Here is a 24,329-nt window from a genome sequence, read left to right as displayed (position 1 = left end):
TAAAATACCAGTGGAACAAATGATTTAGAAATGTCTCGTAGTGGAAGCTAATTGAATTCTGTGTAGACTGGAATATATAAAGCAGGATGCAGCCAAGAATTAATGAGAGAATGAAGTGTCATGTGGGGTCCCTCATCTGTTTTCCTTCCAAAAATAGCCAGTTTCTAGGGCTGGGAAGGATGAAACGACTGGACACAAAAACATTGTGTAAGCATAATCATGTCAAAGAACAAATTGAAGTATGGTAGGATGGGTTTTATCCTTTTGCTCCTTTTTCAGTGCATATTTTCCAGTTGCTTGCCCTGGATACAGAGAACACCAGTCTTCCGCATCCCCCAGCAGCTGGTTTTGGAGAGCACAGCACGAATATAAACCTGCGTTGTTAATTCCCCATCTTTCAGTCTTTCAGTCACAGTAGTAGTACCTCTGAGTCCTGTCACATGGATCTCTCAGAATGATCCTGTCTTTTCCTGCCCTGCCATCCCAAATGCAATTTAGTTGTTTCTTCTCCCCAGGCCATTTTTTGTAGTTTATTTCTGCACTTGAGTCTTTATGTCTTCCTTGAAGCCTGCCATTTGGCGATGCCCTGTTATGGATGAATGCCTGGGAAGCTTTACAACAGTAAATGCTGCTGCTGCCATACCTGCTGGGAAGGGAAAGCGTGTTCTGCCATGTGTCCAAACTCTTTGAATAGCTGTAGAGAGTTGCCATAAATCCTGTTCAGGTAACGAAGGAAGCCCAACAGTGAATGATTTGAGTAAAAGTAGGTGTTTCTGCTTGTTTTGATCGTCAGTGGTCATTGGCCACAATTCAGTTCTTACTTTTCTGGTTGTAGTAGCGATATTTTTGATATTAGTGTTTGAAATTCCACATGAGATGCAAATGCTGATACATTTTTCTGGTCAAAATATGGACTTGTGATTCTCATCTGTGTCCTCATATCCTGTGGAGTTGCTGATGAATGGAGTTGCAGAGGTGTCCCAAGAAGGAATGGTCCTGCCCGCCCCTTGTCATCTAAGATGACCCAGCTTTTATTTCAACATTGCATACACAGAACAGCTCCAGATATATATCGCTTCTGACCTGAAGCGAATAAATCTGTATGATACTGCTCTGTGAGAGAGATCCTGGTTTGATTTGGCAATAACTTGGGTGTTCCCTTACTGCTCTTTTTTAAAACAAAACAAACAAAAAAATCTGTAAGAGCCTGCTAATACATGCTTGTCCAAAACCTGTCTCTCCTGCTAATAATAACCATTGCCTACTGTTGTCTGCTGTCAGTTGCTTGGCTGCCTCATCTGCTGTGATGGCGCGGCCTAGGGAAAGAAAGTTAACTGAAGGCATTTCCACAAGGCTCAGGACTATTTCCAGTTAGTTGTCCTAATTTCTGGTTTGCATAATATGGTTGGGGTAGTGCCTAACGAGCTACCTAAGCCAGCACTGCTATGTCAGAACACATATAGACCTCCTTCCCACCCTCTAGGCCTTGTTCAGATCTCTTTCTATATCTGTATCTTTCTATAGTAAACATATTTTATGTTCACTTTTCTCCTCCCATAAACCTTACTTGAAAAAGCAAACAGCAAGGGTGGGTGAGCAGAAAGGGAGAAAGTTGATATGCGCCATGCTGTAGCGATGGGGCTTGGAACATTTTGCCCCATTGCCAAACTTGGATCCCATCAAGCATGGGTATCACTGATGCCTTTCTGACTTGGAGGGAGAGATTCTTTTGGGTAATCTATGTGTAGTCTTCATCAGGGTTTGTAAACCTGTTGTGTTTTTAGTTCAAGCTACAGCTGGCTGAGTGTTTGGATTGGGCTTCTTTAATCCTGAACTGACCAGAGCAAACCTGAAAGAGAAGCATTCAGCAGTGTCCTGCCTGGCTGTCCCTTCTCAATTTGGGGTAGAGTGGAGGAAAACAGATGAGGACCTTGTCAGAACTGCTGTTTCTGTCCACTGCAGTATTACAAGGTTCATGAGCATGTGAGATGGCTCTGCTGATAGCCCCAGCGGTGTGTATGTTTTATAGTCTGCGTGCGAGTTACTGCAGCACTGCAGTTTTGCTGGCAGCTCTGATCTGTCCTCACTGAGACTTCAGCCAGCCCTCAAGTTGCTGCCCTGAGCTCTGTCGCTGTTTAGCACCAGAATTAACTGTCAGATGAATTTGCAGACAGAGGAAAGCAGGACTGCTGTGTGTTTGCTCACAGTGCTCCCTGAGCCCATGGTTTGGACTGGCTGTATCTGCCCACCGTTGCGATGAGGTGCACACAGGAGAGCTCCAGTCCCAAGGGAGCAATAGGTGCAGTAGGATCCATGGTGGTTCATCATCGTTTTTGAGGGCGCTCATCTACCATGCATTTAAAAACTGCAAGAGATCTAGTGATGACTGTGGCATGCCTGCCCTTTGCTCCTATGGCTGAGAGTACCAGGAGGTGTTTGCACACTCTAACACCCTACTATTAAACAGGGAAAAAAACAACAAACAAAAAACTCTTGGAGCATGTCAGATCTATGGCTATATTGATATCCATGCTGATGTGAAATGAAGTATCATTATTGCCAGATACATAGCTGTTTTCTTAGAGTGGTTGTGGATAACCATAGCTCTCAGTGCTTTCCCAGTGACAGTCTGGCCTTAGCTGAGTTGTTCCATGTCAGGCTGCCTTGTAGAGTCCCAGGGATAGCCTGGAGTTGCCAAATACTTGACTTCTTCTGAAAACAAAGACTTAACTCATTGTTTATCTTGTTCCTTTGGTGGCTTTCTCCCTGCACAAACTTGAGCGTGGTAGGGGAGTATACCTGGGTAGGACTTCTTGCAAAGTTTCTGTGTGGATGAGCTTTATTTTTGGTGCACGTGGTTTTGATCCTTGGAAAGAGTCAAGCTTCAAATTCAAGTTCCTGATCAACTTTATATGAAATATTGCAAGGAAGGTGGACAATACAGCTATATTATTTGCCCTCTAAATTAGCAATCTACTTTTTTTTTTTTTTTTAGTTTGTCATTCATCTTTTCATAGTCGTTAAGTCTGCTGTATTTTGGTAGTTTATGTTGTGCAGTTTCCTTGTGGAGATAGGGACGGGAAGAATCTGTTCAGTTGTGGCCCCTGAGAAGTGCACCACAGATGTGATTCACCTCCAGTGCTGAAGAGGGGTTTCTCCTCTGCAGGAGAAGTATACACACATTTCATCTAGAGCCTTCTGGCAGCGTTTTTCTCCCTAATAGTAATAATAGCATGAGTTTAACTACTTGGAACAGTCTGCAGGCCTAGGGACATCTAGCCTCATTAGTACAGTCTGTGTCTTTATTTCCACCCCATCACCACAGAAGCGGAAGGGAGATCAATACTAATGATAGATTATTGTAAAAATGGATCATTTCACTAAAACAGCAAATGTAAACCACCTTTCTTCTTAAAACCCCTTGGAGGAGAAAGAAAGAAAATAAGCGGTAAAAAGCATGCACAGATGGATGTTATTCTGATAGTAACATGTACTGAAAATGCTGGAAGGGAAGGAATGCTAATCACACAAGATTGCAGACAGCAAGGTCACAAGGAAAGTACTGGATTGTAAAGGTTTTCCATTTGTGGACTAACTCAAAACTCTCTGATTTGACTAATGTATCATCAAAGGTGTTCTGGCTTGGACCAGCCAGGCTTATTATCTATCCTGTGCGTGATTTTTTTTTGCCTAGTATGTGTGCACCATAGAAATAGAGAATAAACATACCAGAAATATCTATCTGTATGTAGAACCATGTTCCTTTGGTTTCTACACGGAGGAAGAAGACAAAGTAAAGACTAACTTATATAGAGAAGTGTTTGCTCTAAGTCTATAGAGCTACAGGAGAGTCAGAGTACTCTTTAAATGGCCACTGTCAAAATCAGACCTTAGATGCTGGACTGCCATTTAAGGTTGTTTTAAAACTGGAGCAGTGAAAAGTGGAAGTTTTCAGAGAACTCAGTTCTGAGCTGTTACTCTGGGAAAAGAGCATGGTCGATAACTTTGAGCCTTACCAGATTAAAACTCTGTGAAAGTGCTGGGAAGCCTGCAGTTTTGTCTTTGTCATAGAATAAAGTTGCTGAGCATCCTGGTTATCTGATATTGTCTGTTGTAGTCTCAGTAATTCATCCCGGAGCAAGACAGACTGCAGTATTTTATCAAAAGGTAAAGGACCATTTGTGATGTGGATTTTACTTCTCGTTGATCAAACCTTATACTTCTTCGGTTAAAGCAGAACCTTTTTTTCACTGTTCAGTAACCTTTTTATTTATTTTTTTTTTTGAATGTCTAGCTGATAAATTTAGACGGAAACTAGAAGAACTGGAGAAAGAAAAAAAATCTTTAAAATTCCAGCTTCCTTCAAGACACCCTTCAATTAGCAATTTTTTGGATAGGTTTGTTACCCAAGTTCAAGCAACTTTACGCTGGGCTGCAGATCGGTAAGTTTGATGCCTCCTTACTGTGTAAAATAACACTTCTGTCTTTCTTAAAGTATGGAATACAGTTTGTGAAGAATTTTAATACAGGTTTTTAAGGACCTTCTAGCATATCAGTATGGAGCACATTTATGAAAACTTGCCTTCCCCCTCTTTTCCCACAGTTCTTTCAGAATTGCCCTCAAAAAGATTGATTATGATGAAATGGTGAATCGAATCGAACTTTTCTGACTGATGTTGAGTGGGAGTGGGATTGAATCCTGACCCAGCAGCTTAGGTATATGACAGCAAGGCAGCTTGAACAAAGGTTCCCAATGGAGTTAATTCTGACACTCCTTTTCACGCAATGAAAGGACATTTAAATATAAAGTAAAAAGATTCGTCTTTGAGATGCATAGATCTTTAGGAGCTTCCTTTTATGCATCACTTGTTAGGTGGCAGTAATGTGCTCTGCATTGTACAAAGTCACAGAAATAACTTCTCAGTCTTCTCTTGAAGGGAGAACAACTTCAAAGATTGGGGGAATGTGAGGTGCCTTGGATAACCCAAGGGAGATAGTTAGTTTAGGAAGAAGAAGTTGCCTCTATTCCTGGGTCTTTCTTCTGCTATGCTACTGGTTACTGTTGTTAAAAGTAAGAGGATTATTCATAGGTGTTGGAAGCTATTCTCAAATGTTGTAGCACAAATGAAAGAAGAAAAACCTTTTGTATTGTGGCAGCTTGTATATATAAAGGTTGTGGCGTGTCAGAAAATAAATTTTGGTGTATTTTTTGATATACATGAAAATTAGATAAAATCAGTACAAGTAATAGGATTTATTGAGAAATTATCTATTGGATTTTAAGTGTATTTTTAGCCTATATTTTTAGAACTTAGTTTGAAACGTTTCATTACTAACTTCACTCCTTATTTTCTCCTGCCTTTTGAGGCTCTAAGAAACTGTTTTACCATTCCTTAAAGATTAGAGTATTTTATCATTAAAATGTGTTCTCTCTATGCATTAGTTTGTAATGGTTTTGGATTTAGAGCTGGTAGTGTTTTCAGTGTCACAGGAATTGATTTGCTAAAGCTTCCTTGAAATATGTACTCTGCTTATTTTTATATAAAATATATGTATTATATTTATATGTATATAATACAAATAATGTATACGTTTACGAAAGTTTTCCTGCTCTCTTTCTGATGATTTTATCTGTAACTCTTCTCTTTGCACAGGTCTGAGAGCAGTGCCATTCTTCAGGGTCAGATGAATATCCTCTTGCTCCTCACTTTTCTGTCTTGCACACACTCTTTTCTTTGAGCTTGAGTTTGACTGTGTTGTTGTGCACCTTTTATTTTTCTTGCTTGATTCATATAGCCTTTCACACCACTTGTCTGCAGTCTGGCTCCTTTGTTGATGGGAGTGAGCATACCCTTCGTCTTCAGTAGGGAGTTGTAATAGTTTAATTTTTTTTTTCTGTTCCAGCAGCATTTTTATATAGTACAGCTGGACCACTTCTTCAAGGAAAATTTGTAGACTTCAGTCTTTGCTTTCATTTTGAATCAGAACAAAACAGTGATGTCCAAAGTGTCCTTTTTCAACTTGAAAATGAAACAAATGACTAGCCCCAGAAGACCAGAACATTGCAGTTTTACTGTAATCAAGCCAGTCTCATGTTCTTGCAAATGAAGAACTTTTTAAATGAAAAGCGTGTATGGCAATTTATTTGTTTAATATATGAGACTGACGTTCATGCCCTGATTTTGTTTTATATGATTGAATTATTAGATGAATTTTTAGGTAAATGCACTCAGAGTTGACGTGGGATATTGGGGGCATGTGGTAGGAGCCAAGTCTGGTTATATTTAGGTTAGGAACAATACCGGCTTCGTGTGGTGACACAGGCTCAGTGAGATCAGGGAGATTTTGTTTCTGTTTCCTCAATACCAAGCAGGCAGATGTATATGTGATTTCCAAGGGGTTCTCAGGAAAACCTTGGTTGTTGTGTAATATTTTCTAGATTTTGATCAGCTGCTTAGAAATTTCGGTTGCATGCAATTTTCAGAAAGATGCAGCTTGCTTTAAACAACCAACCAAAAAAAAAAAACAAAAAACCCTACACTAACTGTATACCTGCTTAAGATGTAATCATTCTAGTGGTGCAGTGTTATAAATCTGAAGGTAACATGTAGCATCCTTACCTCTTTTTTTTTTTTTTTTAAAAAAAAAAAAGAATGCTGGAAAATGTGGTTGGTTGAAGCCCCTGTAATCAGTAAGGCAAGGCACAGATACACAGATGTCCTAGCACCTCACACATGGGTGCCTGATTTACTGTGTTGTTGCAGAAATGAAGATTCACAATCGTTACATGAATTTTGTTTTAAGTAATAATGCCGTTTATTTTGGAACTGTGTTTTTTTTTTTTTTTTTCCCTTTTTAGTACATTTTAGCCCACAGAGAGGGAGTACAGCACTTGGAGAGGGAGTAAAGCGTGTATTCTTATGATGCTGCAGAAGAGACATGAATCTTATGTTCTACATTGTTAAACAGCTGTGCATGGAGATTGTAATTGTGTGATTAATCACGCTTACACCACCTGTGATGCATGTTTTTTTTGTGTGGCGTTTACGTTTTTGTTTTGTAAGATTACAGTGGGAAATCATGCTTCAAAAATGTCCTTCATTTGAGACAAAGTTTTATCTATTTATTTATTTTAAACACGCTACTAAAATGCATCAGTACCCTTCATGTGGAAATGTAGGTACTTGTCTCAGGAGATGGACATGGAAGCACCATTGGCCTTACAAGTGTGCATGCCTTTACGCAGAAACATACATGGCAAAATAGGTTTGCGTTGTTTGCAGGTGCATTTTGAGAGTCTGATTATAAACTTGACACTTAATGTAACGCGCTGATTATCTTGGGGTCCAATCATGCAAAGATTTACAGCTGAGGGCTGTACCGACCACTGTGAGGAATCCCACTGACTGCGAGTTTGAAAGAGCTCGCTGTGCAAGAGAGAAATAAAACTTGGCATTGTGGAGCAAACGCTCCAGATGATCTCTAGCGTGGGTTCCAAAAGCTGACAGAAGCTGCAAAAAAATGGCTTTGGCAAGTTTCTAAACTTCTGTCTGAAAGAGATTTCTCTCTGTATTGATGGAAATTACATGCCTTAGTTTTGTCTATTTCAAGGCGGTGAATGATAAATTTCTGAAAAATGAAGTAGCTGGGGGAAGCCTGAAGCTATACAAGTTTTCCTTTTTCCTTCTTCTGCGTGTTGTAAAAACAGTGTAAATGTTTGATATAATAAAGGAAGATATGCCAAGGGAAATGTCTTGCTCACTAACTGTGTATCTGTTTAAGATGTAATCATTCTGGTGGCAGAGTGTTATGAATCTGAAGGTAACATGCAGCATTCTTACCTCTTTAATCTTGAAACAGTCAATACCCAGTGATAACACTAATTCTTAGCTTTTGTCTTTACCTCCCTCAAAGGGTTAGAAATGAGGAAACCCAGCTTTGGCATGAAAACGAACATAAACTTTTGAGATCCACATACAAGGAGAGGATGCAGGTTTCGGCCACAAAACGAAAGCAGCTTTTTCAAGAAAAGAAGTGGCTACAGGTAACAAAACTGCCAAGTTGTCTCTCAGTGAACCAGTGCTGTGTGGGAAAAAGCTTGTAAGCTGTCGCACAGAATTAAATAAACTTATTGTAATAGTGACTTTGTTCTGTGCAGCAATTAGAGCCTTGGCTGTAGTCCAGTTGATAATCCAAGTGATGATTGGAGATGGCAGCCGCAGGAGCTGTGTTAATCTCATTAAAGAAAAGCAGAGCTGGAAGGCTCAGTGGCTTGTGTATATGCTTTAACTTTCCTCATTATCTTTTTTTAAGTGTGCTCTTTATGTCCTAATTTGCCATTTTTAATTTTCATCGATCTTCAGAAATTTTTATTTGAAAACTGAATTTAGACAGACGCAATCTTTGATCCATTTCTGGTTAGATTTGATTATCAATATGTGATTTACCAGCTTTTGTTCCTGGAAGATGATCGATACCTTTCATTAGGATGAAGCAATCATCACGGAGCAGTTGGCATTTACCAGCATAACTTTACACTGATACGTGATGCCACAACGTGGTAGTGTTGGCAAATGGAATGTTTTAAGATGGCTTCTGTCCAATTTTAAATCTGCAAGCCGTTTAAGCATAGTTTAGCTCTGTTTTTTCCTTTCAAAAACCTCAGTTTGCTGTCTAGTATAGGTCTTTGCTCCATCTCCTTTTAAATCTTGGTGGTAACATTCAGAAGTGTGACATCTTAGTTTTATTTCTCTGCTCTTTCCTTGAAATCTCATTATTTTTAATACTTTTCTTCCTTTGATCTAATAGTTAAATAATATGTGTGTATACAAACAAAAACATATATATAAGAAGAAAGAAATGGTGAAAAAATCTTAGATGGCCATTGCAAAGTCATACTCAGATAATTTACTGCTCCATCTTAGTCATTATCTTTGCATTGTTTGGATTTATTTCATAAACATGTAAGAACAGATATAGTCTAGTTTAATGTTACCAGTGTCTGGAAAACTAGTTTTGGTAATCTCGATACCCAGCCAACTGCATCAAACCATCCATCTGAAAACTGCTGTGCTTAAGATTTCATGCCAGGTAATGTTTTAATGCTTACTCCAGGTGATTTTTTTTTTCTGTATAGTGACACTAGGGACAAATTAGCCACAGTCTTTACAGGCATGCTATTTTTGATCAAAATGTTTGTGATTTTTAAGTTCTAGAAGAGGCTGACCTGTGATGATTGGTGGCTTCCAGCATCTGTTAAGGTTTTAATCTGTCCCAAAGTCTCACATAACTTTATTATTATTATTATTATATTCTGAGCCCTATTTTCCCTATCCTTCTACCCTCTGTCCTGCTGGTTCTGCATTTATATTCAAGGCTTTGATACAGCTTGTGATGATATTCAAATTTACCCAGTAAAGTTTTTACTGCAATCTGTACTTTGTGGACAACACAAGCCCTAAGTGAAGTTTGATGTTCACAATTAGTAACGGTTAGTGGTCATGTTAGAAATCCCAGTTTTAAACTCAAATGCAAAAAGTAAAACTCTAGCTTATGTTTAGTGAGCTAAATATCATCTGTTGCTCCATGCTGAGGCGTTGTCCTTCTTATCCATTCCTGGAGGCTGCCCTAAGAACACTTTAAAGGTTTCTTGGCCTTTCTGGAAAAGAGAGAAAATTCCAGTTTACTGGCTAAAATTTCCATTCTCTCAAGAGTAAACGTGAACTGTTCCAAAGAAGAATAGCTTTTTCTTTGTGAATGCAGATTGTATGCTTCTGCTATCTAACTTGTAAAAATATTTCAGTACTAAAAGTGTGTTTGTAAAACCAAATTCTGTTCATCTCCTTTTCTGTTCCCTTGTAGGTTGCTTATTGCAGTGATTGCAATTACGACATTTGCAAAGAATATGAAGGTCTTTGTATTAAGTAGGGCTTATTAAGATTTTGGCAGTATTCCCAATCTAGTAATACAGAGACAGAATTGTCCTTTGTGCACACTAAAAGCCTGATTTGAGACTCAAAGAAACAACACTGATGTTTTTGGCCTGCTGACCTTTCTGTCCTTGACAAACACCCGTGGGTTGAAACATGGGCCACTCTATTTTCTTATAGCGAAATGTAAATAATAAAACAAAGGTGGAAAATAATTGATGTATGTACTGCACAGCACTAATATAACTTGATTTCTTTTGAGCCGTTTCAACCTTTTCTTGTGCAGGGGACTATTTCTTGTTTTAAGTAATACTCATGGAGAGTCAGGGAGCTTTTTATAGTGCAACAAAGCATAAAATATGTTTGTTTATAAGATGAGCATTACTGAACTAAGCTTTGCTTAAATTTCACTGAAAACATTTGAAGAATGTTAAGGTTTCAAAGTGAAGCACTTAAAAAGACAAAAAAAGAAAAAAATCAGTTACCTGCACATGGTATGTATGTTTTGTGAAAGTCTTGAGTCTTTAATTATAAAAGCATGCTGTTTTTTTCTGGATCTCTCATACGTTGCTGAAGAAGTACTTGTTGAGATATTCAAAATAGCATTTTATCTTCATTACTTGATATTCAGCCCCAAAATCTTCTTACTGTACACCGCTCAAACCCTCTTTTGGATGCAGATTTATTAATTTTGGTGAATTGGCTCTTTTTACACCATCAATCAGCATGGCATCTGAGTGATTCAAAACCACTTAATTTTTTCTGTGCAACTGTCTTTGGTTGAAGAGATGCCAATTTTACAGATAGAGAATCAAGTAGTGAATTATCATTAAAAGCTCTGTGGTAATTTTTAATGTCAGTTTTGTAATGCCTAGTTACTTACCTGAAAGAGGTCCTTTTTTCCTTTTTTTTTTTTTTTTTTTTTTCTCTCCCCCCCATTTTTTTTTTTTAACTGGACTGAATAAGGTCGTATGAAATTACAAGCTTTGATTTCTGTTGAGAGTCTATAGATAGTACTTCAGAGACCCCTCTTTTAGGTTGTATGGAAAATGGTGAACATTCAATCTGTGACTGTGTGTGCAGATAATAGGCTAAAGGGCTTGCAAAGTTTTACAAAGACTGTAAGAAATGTAGGAATAGAATCAAATTCTCCAGCATGACGTTCAGCAATTTAGATCGTGAGTAGTTCGATTTTTATTTGTATTTTTTTTTAAATTTCCTTTTCAAATTCTGGGAAAAATGAGCCAAAAACGATATATTAAATAATTTTATTAACTCAGCAACCCAAATTCCTTTATGAAGTGCTTGTTCCTTGGGTGCAAGCCATCTGTTGGGTTTCCAAGGAGAAATTAGAACGCGCTTTTGCAGGAAACATCACTATCATAATATGTGGTGTTTAAACTTCTGGCAGAATTAGTGCAACTAAGGTGAAGCTTCGGTCATTTATCAAGTTGGGGGGAGGGATTTTGTGTTTCCAATTAAAAGTAAATAATAATAAAAAGGACTAGATAGTGGTTCACCACTTGTGTCCTGTGCCAGATACTGAATGGGAAGCCTGGAGGAACCCTTGCAGGGATATCCTGCAGCAGGATGGATAGATGGTTGTTCACCTTAGCTGTCAGTCTGACACAGGATTCTGTGATTATGGCTGAACTGAGATCTTTTTTCTTTTCTTTTCTTTTTTTTTTTTAAACTGGTGTATTTTAAAGGGAAAAGGTGCCTGTTGCAGTTGATTTTGGCAGAGGAACCTGCCATACGGTGTTGAAATGCAGGTGGGGAGTTTCAGACTGTAGAAATGCTAGTTTCTAAACACAACAGATGTAAGGATTTTTGCATGTCAACAAAAGGCTGTCTTCTCATCTAGTGTTGTGCTAAATCGGGCAACCTTAATTCAAGATGCTTCTAAGACATTATTTTAGGGACATACCAATGTCCTTAATGTTGTTCATAGTAAACTGAGGTTTCTGTTCCATGCAGAAAGAAATTGAAGACCTCCGAGCAAGGCTGGCTGTATTGGAAGCAAAAGATCAACAGCTAAGAAGAGAAATTGAGGAACAAGATAGGCTTATTCAGTCACAGGACTGTGAACTGACTGCTTTACTTGGCTGTGTTTCTTTGAGAGAACTACAGGAAATAAGCAAGGCTGTGGATGACACGCTAGCATCCTCCTATCAAATTCCATTCAGTTTGGATCTTCCGGGGACAATAAAGAGGTATTTAAATATCAATATGTTGTCAGTGATGTAAAGGGTCTTGTACCTTCCCAGTGTGGTGTTGAGTTGGCTGCCAGTTGTTTTCTTGGTAATGGTGCCAGCTAATTAGCTGGGTTCAGACACTTGAAAATTTCTAAGAACAGATACTAATATACTTCTACAGGAAGGAAGACATTGTAGTGATTTGAAAGTCTTGTACTTCATATTATTTTATGGTAGAAAGCCACCTACAGAAAGTATTTGAATCCACCAGTTGTTAATACCTGTCATCAATTTAAGCTATTTTCATTAACCGTTGGATTTTTTTTCCCTGGTTTGATAATGCAGTAATTGCAATGTGTTTCTTGCAGTCTGAAAACATGCACTAGGCACCATCCAGATAAATCTTAGAGATGTTTCTTGCTTCAGTGAACTTCCAGTCGTAATAAACACTGCTGTGATAAGCGTTAGGCTCAGACAGTGGAATTGAGGTAGCAGGGAAAGGAGCTTGAAGACTTCTGGGACACCTACAGTTAAATGCACAGCACACGGTTCTCTTAAATGGAAAAGTTGCTACTCTTGCTAACCTTTTCGAAATAACCTCATCTTTATTTACAAAAGCAATAGAAGTGCTCCAGGGCCTAAACTTTACTGACAGTCAATGGGATGTTGGTGATGGAACTTTGAAAGTGTTACTTCTTCTGTGTCACCAGGACAAAACAAAATCCCTGTTTATCCTAACTTTCATTCCTTCCAGATAAGCAATAGCTATGTTGCTTGCAATTTTTTCCTCTCTTCATGTTTATTGGATTTAGTTTAGTTATATTAACATTCATGAGGAATTGCTGCTCATGCGTGCTAATTTATACAGATTTTTTTTAAGTCAGCAGAACGTCTCGTAGAGGACACATCCCAAAACCTTTTGAGGTTTGTTTAAAATTTTAAATTAGGTTATGGGAAATAGTTTCTTGACTTGTTTAGTTTGTTTTAATAGTTGCTTTTACTTGTGTTCCTGAGATTGAGGAATAAAAGGTCTCGAGCAGTCTGTCTGAAAACCCATGCTTTGATTTGAGTTTTCTCTTAGTTTTGGATTTGCCTACAAAAGAATATTCAGATTTTTTTTTTCTCTCAGACTGCTGATGCAACATTTGAGTTGCACTTAACTCTTCGGAATATTCTTTAAAGATGTCTTTAATTAGTACTGGTTCAGGAGCAACTTTCTCTGAGTGCTTTGCTCGCCAGTGCCCAGTGCCATGAATAACGCAATGACTTCAGGGAAAGCAGGCATTCGTTATTGGCAGTGAGTTCAGAACTTTAATAAAGATAAATAATTTCTGTTCTTTTTTTTTTTTTTTTTTTTTTTTTTTTTTTTTTTTTTGTGATGCTTTGAATGGGCCTTGTTCTGTTTTAGTTTTGTGTATTGATCAAATTTTGTGTCATGGGGGCCAATGATCATCAGGTTTTTCTCTTTTTACCATAATCAGATTTCATTCCCCAGTTGTAGATTGGGATGAATAAATGCTAGATTGGCATGCATGAGTAAGCATGCTTAGTCAGGCATCTTTGACAGCCTTCAGGAACAGTTTAAATCTCCTACTTCAGGCGGTAGTTGTGTGCTCTTGTCAAGTACAAAGGCTTTTTGTATGTGACCTGATGGCAATGGTGGAGATGCCCACCTATTGCATAGTCACGTGGAGCCTATGGCCCTTGGTTCAGAAAGTGGAAATCTCTGCATTTAGGTCCATTGCAACCTGACTTGATCTGAACCTGCAGCTTCAAAGCCAGCTCTTACCTGCTGAGAACTTCAGTACCCTGGAAGGGAGTTGCTCAGTGACATTTCTTACTCTGGGCCATAATGTATCCAGGAATGCAAAATGCAGAAATCTGGCAAAGGGCAACAAAGCAAATTGGCAAGAGGAAGAGTGGAGAGTGTTGATGGTTATAGCACTGAGCTGAGATGGGAAAGACATATGGTGGGTTGTATTTGTTGAGGGAGTTGGCAACTGTCCATTGGTGAAGCACTAGCGTACTGTTTTTTTCAAATGAGAAGCAAAAGTGAACTGGTAGGAACATGTCACAACCTGGCTGATGCGGTCTTTCAAAGAAGCAAGGTGTACCCTTCACTCTGTTCAACAGGTTCTTTCCCTTGCAGGAAATGGTGGCTCTCTGTGAATTAAAAAAATAAAATAAAATTGGAGGAGTTTTCTGTGTATGATGTGGCTTCTTGGTCTGCTACAGCCCATTAAAATATTATAGAATAATTTAGGAAGTCATCTTGTCCAACTCCTGCTCAAAGCAGGACCACTATTTCAAAGTTAGATCAGGTTGCTTAGGGCCCCATCTGTCTAAGTTTAGAATATCTCCAAGCATTGAGATCTTGCTGCCTCACTGGGCATCCTGTGTTTGACCACCATTGCTGTGAACTCTTTTTTTGGTCCCATATCTAGCCAGAATTGCCCTTATTGCAACTTGCATTGGCTTAAATCAGTATGTTAGGTAAGAGGTTAAAAACTTGACTAAGCCAGTTCAGCATATTAGTTTTAAATTCTGAAGTCCTGGGATATATAATGTGAAAAAAAATCTGGAAATGTCCATATGATTTTGAGTCACTGCAAAGGAAAATCGTGAAAGTCTTCTAAAGTTTGGGCTATCTTTGTGAGAAATGAACCTATTATTCATGCACATTTACTAAAGAACAGTGCTTATGTCAAAAGTCGTTCAATACTGATGGGCTATAAATGACAAGCTCCTGGGTATAGGGTTGCAAAATATTGTGTTTTTATTCCAACTGCATTGTGCTAGTCAGTAAAGTACTATATAAAGTGTGCTTTTGCATAATTATTTGTTGGGTACATGAATTGCTTTCAGCACTGGAATAACGCAGGGCTGATGTGAAGCATCTCTTTAAACAATCTGTGCTATAATGAATCATATTGAGTGGCTCGCAGCTCACCATAAAAATACAAATTATTTAGCTTTTCTTGGCCTTAATGTTATTAAACAGCAACTTATTAAAGCAAACTTCAGGGAATGTGAGAGAACATCTTAAATGAAGAATAATTACCCAGATAAAAATGTGCAGAAGGAGGAGTGCAAGTCAGTGTGACATTAGGTTGAGCGTTGTTTCAAGCTTTTTTTTTCCTGTCAAGCATTATTATTTTCAGGAAGATTAATAATCCTTTGTTTTGTCTTGTTTATCTTTTTTGTGTGGTGGACTTTTTCTGAAAACAAAAAGCCTTTGTCAGTAACTATAACATGCTTTGAGTTTGAAGACAAATGTTACACACTTTACCCTGGGCTCTTTGGTGAGGGCTACTGGGGGCCTAAGTTAAAACATAGCCAGTTAATGTGCAATCAAATATGTGAACTTCCATTTTGACAGGGATTCTTATCTAGGTTGAGACCATACAACATCATCATTTTGCTCAAGACAGGTCTAATTACCCTTGGTAAATTAAAGGGTGTGATCATTATTCTAAAAGAAGGAAATTGCAGTATAAAAGATCAGCTCCCTTGCATGGGGTTGTGTGCTAGAAATGTGTTCAAGAAGTGGGAGCAGCTGGTGTTGTGTGTGCCGTGACACGTTTGTGTTTTAACTCAAGATGACATACTGAAATCAGAGAAAAATAGGTCTAAGTGTTAAGTGTGAAGTACTTTCTCCTGGAGGTTGCAAAGGTAACAAAATGAATCCTCTTCGTAAACTTTGCTGGAAAGGGGGACAGTTAAAATGTATTTCTGAAACTGTGGAGTTTCTAATTATAAAATAAGACAATTTTAATTATTTGATTTACTCTTTTCAGTGTCTCTTCAGTTTCTCTCTCTTTTTTTTTTTTTTTTTTCCTTTTGTTTCTTTTCACATCACAATGAAAACTGGGGAAGTCTGTTATGCTTCTGTTCGTTATGTTCATATTTAGTTTCATTTAGCATTTTTTTTCTTTTGGTTTTACCCATATCTCCAGATGTATGTGACTCTACAGCATGTCATCCTTAAAATAAATCGCACAGTTCCATATGGACTATTGTCTGGGCACCGAATGTTGCTTGAAAGAAAGAAATTCAATTAAATATCTTTCAAAATATTTGAATACTCCACCTCTTCTTCCACCCTTCCCATGGAGCAGTTTTTAATTAGTAAGAATTTGTTCCGCAGTGCATGTGTGGGATCTTCAGCAGTTATGGAAATTTTCTACTGTGTATTAGTTGTTATAGCACTGTCAGGGCTGGTGGCAGAAGGAACTGAACTTGAAGTTTTATGCAACCAGTTCACTCTGCTTCAGTGATGCCTGGAGCTCATCTGACAAAGATTAATTCAAAGTGAAATACAAATGCTCAGGGGGTTGAAAACCTTATTAGTTGGAATATACTCAGAGCATTCAGCAACTTCAGTTGAGGCCAAAGCCTGGTAAAGCCAAAGAAGGTGTTATTTTTAGAGAAGTTGATTTTCTTCGGGAAAGTGGAGAAAACAAGACTTACATGTAGTTTCCTTTGTTAGGTTAGGAAAAGTAGAAGCACTGTTCAGAATGGGCAACTTTCATTAGGAGAGTTGGCTTTGTACACGTTTTGTTGTTCTTCAAAGTAATGTCTCTTGAAATTCCTAGTCAAATTAGTGGTTAGCAAGCTCTGTGAAATTACTGAAGAGTCCTGAATGATACAGCCATGTGTGTTTGCACCAGCCTTTCCACAAAAGTCTTAGCTTTAAAGAATTGCATTTAGGAAAAGCAAAACAAATTGCACCCTATCTTTCCAAAAAGGTACCTGTTGTTTGCTAGATAATGTGCATGCTGTCTGAGAAAGTCCTTTTTAAATGTATGATTTGAGATTTTCTTTGGCTATTTCTGAGCAAATGCATACATATTAAAAATATCCTCTGGGAATAGAGGGGTAATGCAAATACAAAGAGCAAAGGGATGAAATGGGTTTATAGCATCTAAAAGTTTCTACTACAGTGCACAGAATGCTAATGTTTCTGGCTATTTGATGGGTCTGTGTGGAGGATAGCAGAGAAATGAGTTGTACTGGGCATGCCTGATACTCTAAGTCCTTACTTAAGGGAGTACTTTGGTTTGGGGGGGATGTTTTGAACTGTTTTTGTTGTCTGTACTTTTTCAGGATTTCACAATTCTGATCATGCTTGATTACATATAGAAAGTGATGTTGGTTAGACGGGCAAAATAATCTCATTTTTTTTTTTAATTTTTATTTTTTCCTGAATATTTTGAGAGATTACCATGCCGTGTTATGAATCAGACCATGAAGACCAGATGATTAGTAGACCTCTTAGCACACTGCATAATTATGCGGCAACTTCTCTGGAAGTTGCTGTTGCATCCTTCTGATGCAACTTAATTTACTTCTGTGTCTTTCCCTTGGTGGGTGATTTTGCGTGCTGCTCTTGGAGGGTGTCAGCAATCCTCTGGTGCTTCCTTGACAGAAAAGCTTTCTGTTCTTCTGACCAGTCTGTACCTCTCCTGGTGTAGATTGTCACATCCTAACTGTCCTTCGCCTTCCCAGATAAATCTGTATTTCACCAGTGAAGTAATAAGCACGTGTTTGGGGGCATATGTGTCTGATCCTGAAATTCTGCTCTTGTGCTGTGTGAAAAGGTAAAGCTTCTGGTCTCCTTCCTCTGCACTGTCTCTTACTTTGTATGGCAACCTTTCTCCTTTTGATCTTCTTGAAATTCTTTCTCTCCCCCACCCCCCATACCTACATGTCGTATTGCTGTAAAATATTGGAAGTCCACAGAAAGGATAACGTTAAAACGGATGACTGAGAAAAGAGCTATTCTTTCCCTTTGTTTCCCTCTTACAAACGTGCATATTAAAATGAGCATCTTGAGCTGTCAGATGCACAGACAGAGCAGATAACTTGTGTAGTGACCACCAGAGCTAGGGCTTAATCATCAGGTAAGAGAAGTGAAGAAGAGTTGAGCCCTCAGTCACCTCAGTTGTTCAGTTAATTCCACTTTGTGGGTCTGTGGGAATTGAAAACCACTTTTTACATATGGAATATGCCATGCAAAGAAGTGCTGCTCAGCACCAGAAACTGCTCTTCCTGTTGTTCACTTGTGTCCCAGTCGTAAGCTTTGGGCATGGGAGTCTTCAAGACTTCTGACAGCTTTAGTTTTCCCCTCAGGCCTGCTCATGTTGACTTAATTTGGATCAGTGAAGAATCATTTCCCATGACATGAAGAGGATGCACAGGTCAGCCTGAGTATTAGCCTTACTGTCTTGACTTAGGGCCCTTTCAAACTGCTCTGATTTTATTTTTTTTTTCTAAAGCTTAATGCAGAATTTTAAAACTCTGTGGTAGGAAATTTCTCTGACTACATTCTGAGAAGAACCAAAATACAGTTATGGGGTTCTTGGAATAAAGCAGTGCTGGCACCACTGCTGCTACTATAGCTAGATGTGATGAAGGTAGCATGGTGCCCTGTGTTTTTAATCGTAGTTCTTTTGTTTAATGATCCATTAATTTTTCTTTTTCTTTGTGCTAGGCTTCAGTCACCTTCACAAAAACTGCAGCAGTTTGCAGTAGAGGAGCAGATGCACAGATGCTTCTTGGCATCTGCGGAAGACCCTGCCCTTGGAAATTCCCCAGTCTATTTGCAGGGAGAGTGACTGACCACACAGCCAGCTACCTCTGCCACAAGGGCTTTTTGAGGGAAACTCCAAATTTCATCTCAAACGTCAGACCACAGCCCAAGCTGTGATAATGTGATTGTGTCATTTTCAGCAATGTCCCACAGCTGGGTTTGTGTTTTGAGGAGACTTTTGCCTCAGCTTCCTCAAAGGAGTTTGCTACAAGTTTTTGTGAGGGTCAAGTTGTAGGTGAGAGAAGGAGCCTGCTTCTTGTTTTGTGATCTGACTAGTTAGAAAGCTCAACTTTCTTTTTCTTTTTCTTTTTCTTTTTTTTTTTTTTTTTTTTTTTTAGACAGATAAGAGGTTTCTTCTCCACTTTGTCTGCCTAGGATTAATTTAATTTTCTTGTTCTTTGCCTAGGATGGAAGGGTAGACCTGTTAGGCAAGTGGCTTTGTTTCTTCTTTCTTGCTTGTGAGAGCGACTTTATACCGAATAATGGCATGCCAGACAATGTCTGTCTGTGCTTCAGCACATGAAATGAATTTGCTTCCTCCAAGGTAGGAGCTGCCAGAGTTAGAAGTTGTGGCAAGAGCAACTTCACAGAGTTGCCTGTGCGTTGCTGCTGTTTCTGAGCCCAGTTCCTTGTTCCATGGCTCTGCGGTTCATCGTGACTCAGATCTAGTGGTGCAGTGGGAACCTCTGTTGTAGGGAGGAAAAGGGCTTCCACAAAGTCTGCTTCTGCACCACAGGCACTGACCTTCCTTGGGAGGAACAGAAGGGCTTGGAAACACAGCAAGAAAAGGAGAAAATAAGTCTTCAAACCTTGAGAATAGATCACTGCTAGCAGCCCGAAATATTTTGGAGCAATCTTGGAGGCAGGTTTTTATCCTTTCAAAGCAGGATTGTAGAAGGAAAAAAGTCACAGCAGAAAGGTGAGTACCATCCGCTTGAGTACCCATGTGTGCAGTGTAATGAGGAATCTGTTTTTCCCTGCTGAGCATCTGGTTTTTCCTGCTTGCCTTAGCAGCATCCAGTGGGATGCAGCAGCCCATAACGTCCGGGCCCCATATGTGCTGATTCCTCTGGGTACGTGTGCATTTTAAAGAGATTTATTCCTCTTTGGGGAAAAATGACCAGCTGTCCCTGTCAGTGTATGATAGTGAATTTGTATGTAATAAAGAGAAACAGTTCACAACGATGTCCAGGGATAGACCCTTTTGGTCAGTGAAGTACAGAGGATGTTATTCTTAGGAGAATAATTGCAGCTGTCCTGGGCAGGCTCTGGCTTATATGCAGTTCTCTCACGCACTACAGAAAGATGTAGTAGAAGAATGGAGATTTCTTAACACAATGGAAAATGTGGGGAAAGTGTTGTGATGTTTTGAACTGCTGCTGCAGAGAGAATTCGATTGTGCCTTTGTTTTCAGTCTGATGCTCCTGTTTCAGGTAGCAGCTGGAACAACAACTGAGACAACCACGCTGCGCTGTGGCAGCAGCTGACAGGAGAGTGGCGGGCGGCGCAGCAGCGTGTGAGTGCTTGCTTGAAACAGGCAGACACTTCAGCTGTCTGAATGGTGTTCTGTAAGGCCAGAAGATTTCTCAATACCTAACAATGAAAATTCAGGTTGGAATCTTTACTGAAGATGCCAGCAGCATCTTCAAGTGACTGTGGACTAGCTGTTTCTGTTGGAGAGGTTTTATGTTAAACAAACAAACAAAGAAAAAAACACACAAAACCAACCTTATTAATCTTTCTTGCATAAGATCACGAAGTATCATCTAACACTCCGAGTTTTCTGCGAGTCTCCCATAATGGGAGCTAATGTTTGGCAGCATGGCAGCAAATAAGGGTGGTCTCAGTTTAGAAATCTTGTGTAAGTAAGAGCTTTTGGGCAAGGTGGTGAGTTGTTATTATAGTCCATTTCACATAGATATGACCAAGGCTTAGTCTTTGAGAGTAGACAAAGGCAAGTGCAGTCACCCAGCACCCCATGAGTCAGTGGGAAGCCTTCCTGCTGAGCTGAGGTTGTACAAAAATGTTGGGAAAGTGTACTTCTAGGACTGCTTCTTGATGAACACTGAGTAAAAGAGCTTATGTATTGAGGTCATCCTTGACATAAAACAAAAAAAAATACTTCTCTGCGAAATAGTAGGTAGAACAGCAAATTGCTGGAGCAAAACCAACTCTGATGTTTCAGAGCTAGGTGAATAATTTTGGATTCTCATTCATATGCCATATGCCTTGGAGAACTCTGCAGATTGAAATGTGCAGAAGGTCCAATGCTCCTATACCTTGGAGTACATCTCTTGATAATTTTTGTCTCAAATCAGATTAATTTTTGAGGTTGGAAACTTTCCAAGGTGACACTTTGTGTTTTACTTCTTATTCAGGTGACTATTCCTTGTAACTGCCACAGATTTCCTCTTCAGTATGAATTAAACACTTTTCTCTCCTTCTATTTCGTGTCAAAGTCCACACCTCAACAGCACCAACAGATTTAGATAGAGAAATTGGATTTTCACTATTCAGTTCAGCAGAAATTCTGCATTTTTATCAATGTTTAACCAGCTCTGTCTTCTTATAGAAGTTTTCCATGGTCTGTATATCTAAGGAAAAATCAGAGTTTATTTGGAAAACTCTGACTTACATTTCAGGGAGGATTCTGTTTCCCAATCTCGAGATATGCTATGTGTATATCCTGTTGTTCAAAGGCCTGTGGATCATTGCACAAAGTTGAAAAGGAAGTTATATGTTTGGCTGACATATTGCTTTTCTCTTATGGTAACATCCAGATGTGTAGCAAGTCAGGTTTATGAACAGATCACACAGAATGAAGATGAACTTGTCATCCAGTGTCTTGACTGAGTAGACTCAAACTTTGTGGTGGAGTGTTTAAAAAAAAGAAGGATAAATATATAACATAGTGCTGTTTCACTGTAGTATACTTAAAGCAATCTAGTTCTGAAACTTCTTAATTGGGCAGAAGCACAGGACCAGAAACACCCCTGTAGGTCTTGTCCTGGTAAAAATCTGCATGTGGTTTCTGTAATAATGACTGTTAATTTTTCTTAATTTTTCTCAAGAAAACTTCAGTACATTTTCTTATTCTTTCTTTCAATTCTAGTTGTACCTGCCTAGGGTAAAGCTGCCTCTTGTTAAGTACAGTTTTGCTCAAAACCTCCCTTTTTTATTTTTTTCTGACTTGTCTTCAAAGCCGTCTGAGATATGCACATCAAGGGAACCGTAAAAGTACAAGAAAGTTATTGATCATTTGATTTGATTTTTATATGGTGGATTTATTCCTTAAAGGCCCACTGATGTACCCAGACTTAAAATTTCAGGTGGATTTTTGTTGGATTTTTGCCTTGATGTAGGCTGTGGTAGATGTTTACACCAAATGTTCCTTGAGTAACACTTCTGATTTTACAAAGGTCTGGACAAAGGCTTTTTGGAAGGTCAGTTTCTGTTTGCTGCTAGAATAAAGATTACAAGTATAGGGCTTGGTTGGTGTATTTTGATCTTCTGAGAGAGCACAGCTTTTTGTTACTTCAGAATCTGAGAAGGCATTCTGTTAGGAAACTTCAAGTTAGAAAAGTCACGCTCTCTGCAGGCTGTATTGGGTTATTGATCGATTATCGGGCAGTCTTACTACTCAAAGGCCAAATTCAAACAACACTGTAAACTCGTTGAATTTGCTGATAATCATGAAAATACTCCTTAATAATTGTTTTATTTAGGAGGGAATTCATATTCATATGAATTGAGATTCAGCCCATTATGCTTTCTCATACACATATGACCTGAATAGAAGTAATTTTAAATTGTTCTGACTTGTATCTGGATTTAAAGGAATTGAAATATGGTTTTTGCTGACTGTAATATGCTATGGAGCTAGAAAGTGAAATAGCAGGACCTAGAATAGTCTGTTAGGTGGCAGTAATGTAAGGAAGAATACTTGCTGTAAAGGGCACCCTTGGTCTTTCAGTCTCTGCAGGCTTAGGTCAGAGATGCTTGCTCAGTTTCTTTATGAAAATAAGAATTTCCAGTATAGAATTTAGTTATTTATTTATACTGGTACCACATGTAGCACGTTCTTTTGTGCAGTTATAGAGACTGCATTCTGACTACATTTTTTGTCAATGTACGTATATTTTGTCATTAATACAGGAACTGTTTCTGTATATATTTATATATCTTGAATGTAGAGATCAGCATGACTTGCCTTTGCCCATTTTCATTCTTTGAATTTTTTCTTAGGAAGCCAAACATGAGTAGACAATAGTCTCATATGTGAAGGGAAGTATACTAGCAAAGTGGAAGGAAAGAAATTCAGAAACATGCCTTCCTTTAGTAGAAAGCCATTCTTCCCAGTATTGTGCTACTCAGCCTTCCTCTGAACAAAGCTACTTCCATAGTATCTGCAGTTCCTGCGTGTAAATCATAGCTTCTTAGAATATTCTTTAAAAGGCTTTTTAAATACTTACTGTCATATAATAACATTTAATGTCTTCTCTGGTCATGTAGGAAGCATGTGGTAGAGTGACCAGACCACTCAATTCCCAGTGTGCCTTTGCTATCCCCTATTATTCTGAATCTCTGAATCATTGCCTTTTTTTTTTTTTTTTTTTTTTGCCTGCACACCATTTCTGACTGTGAGCATTATCTCAGCAGTTTCCAACTATATTATTACAATTCGACATACTCAATATCTGTGTTCCTCAAGGTCACTAAAATGAGATACTTACAAGACACTGGCTTGCTTGAAGTAGTTGGGTCTTAAAATTTTTCACATAGTCTGTTATTACATGCCAAGTCAGCCTCAGGTCCTGTATGTGTAATATTCCCATATCCTCCTGCAGTTCTTCAGCTGAAGTCCATGTTTTGCCAATGTGTTACTTCATTTATCATCCAAAAAGGGTAATTCCTTAGCTTCTGCTTTCCTATTCTGGTCTGATATGTATACAACGAGACCCAATGATGTAGCAAGTCTACATTGCTTTTCTTCTCTCCTCATTAGGATCCTAATGTGTGTAAATCATTGCAAACAATTTAAATAGCCTATATGGCTATCTGCATGAATGAGAAAATTGCATATGATGTATAGATTGCTGTCAGTTCTGCAAGTGTTAATAACCTTTCTTTTCCTACATTTAGTCATTTAAATTTGCGTTAATTGAATTCCTGTCTTATTCTAGTCCTCCTATCAGTCAGGTCAAGAACTTTACATTCTCGGTGATGGAGTTGGCTTATATTGAATTTGAGAAGTAACTTGCAAATGGTCCTTATAATAGATTGCAGCGACTGTGAGGACAAGCAGTCAGATTCTTGATTAGCTGTTCTGCCAGAGAAGAATAGCAATGAATCAAAACTGCGGCCTTCTTCCCAGGCAAGAATTCAGTGTTATTCTAAGGAGCTCTTTTTAAAGCCGTTTTCCCTGGATAGTCGTAAGTAAAGCAACTTCTAAGCAGACAGCATACCCCTCTTAAAATGAAATATAATGCTCCAGGGTGCTGGTAAAAGAAAATAGTATTTCTGGTTCAAGTCACATGTAACAGATCGTGGCTGTTAAAACCCTTTGTTGGTAGAATGAATCGGTATTGACCGCCTGGTTTCTGTTGCGGGTCA

General features: G+C 38.7%; 1 protein-coding gene across 10 annotated transcripts in view; it reads left to right on the top strand.

Annotated features, from left to right (window-relative positions):
- DISC1 (DISC1 scaffold protein) overlaps positions 1-24,329 on the top strand; it is a 200,629-nt gene that overhangs the window by 54,493 nt on the left and 121,807 nt on the right. For all 10 annotated transcript variants that reach the window (XR_014618305.1, XR_014618306.1, XM_084284389.1 and 7 more), the window contains 3 exons: positions 4,295-4,442; positions 7,915-8,044; positions 11,907-12,142. Coding sequence is in view for 8 of the 10 variants with exons in the window: in XM_084284389.1 (XP_084140515.1) it covers positions 4,295-4,442; positions 7,915-8,044; positions 11,907-12,142 (514 nt within the window). In the remaining 2 variants the exon portion in view is untranslated. The remainder of the gene's footprint in view (positions 1-4,294; positions 4,443-7,914; positions 8,045-11,906; positions 12,143-24,329) is intronic.

The sequence above is a fragment of the Netta rufina genome (assembly GCF_964035555.1).
Source record: "Netta rufina genome assembly, chromosome: 3".
Taxonomy (NCBI): domain Eukaryota; kingdom Metazoa; phylum Chordata; class Aves; order Anseriformes; family Anatidae; genus Netta; species Netta rufina.
Note: the sequence above shows the minus strand (reverse complement) of the source record. Positions and strands in the feature narration are given on the sequence as shown.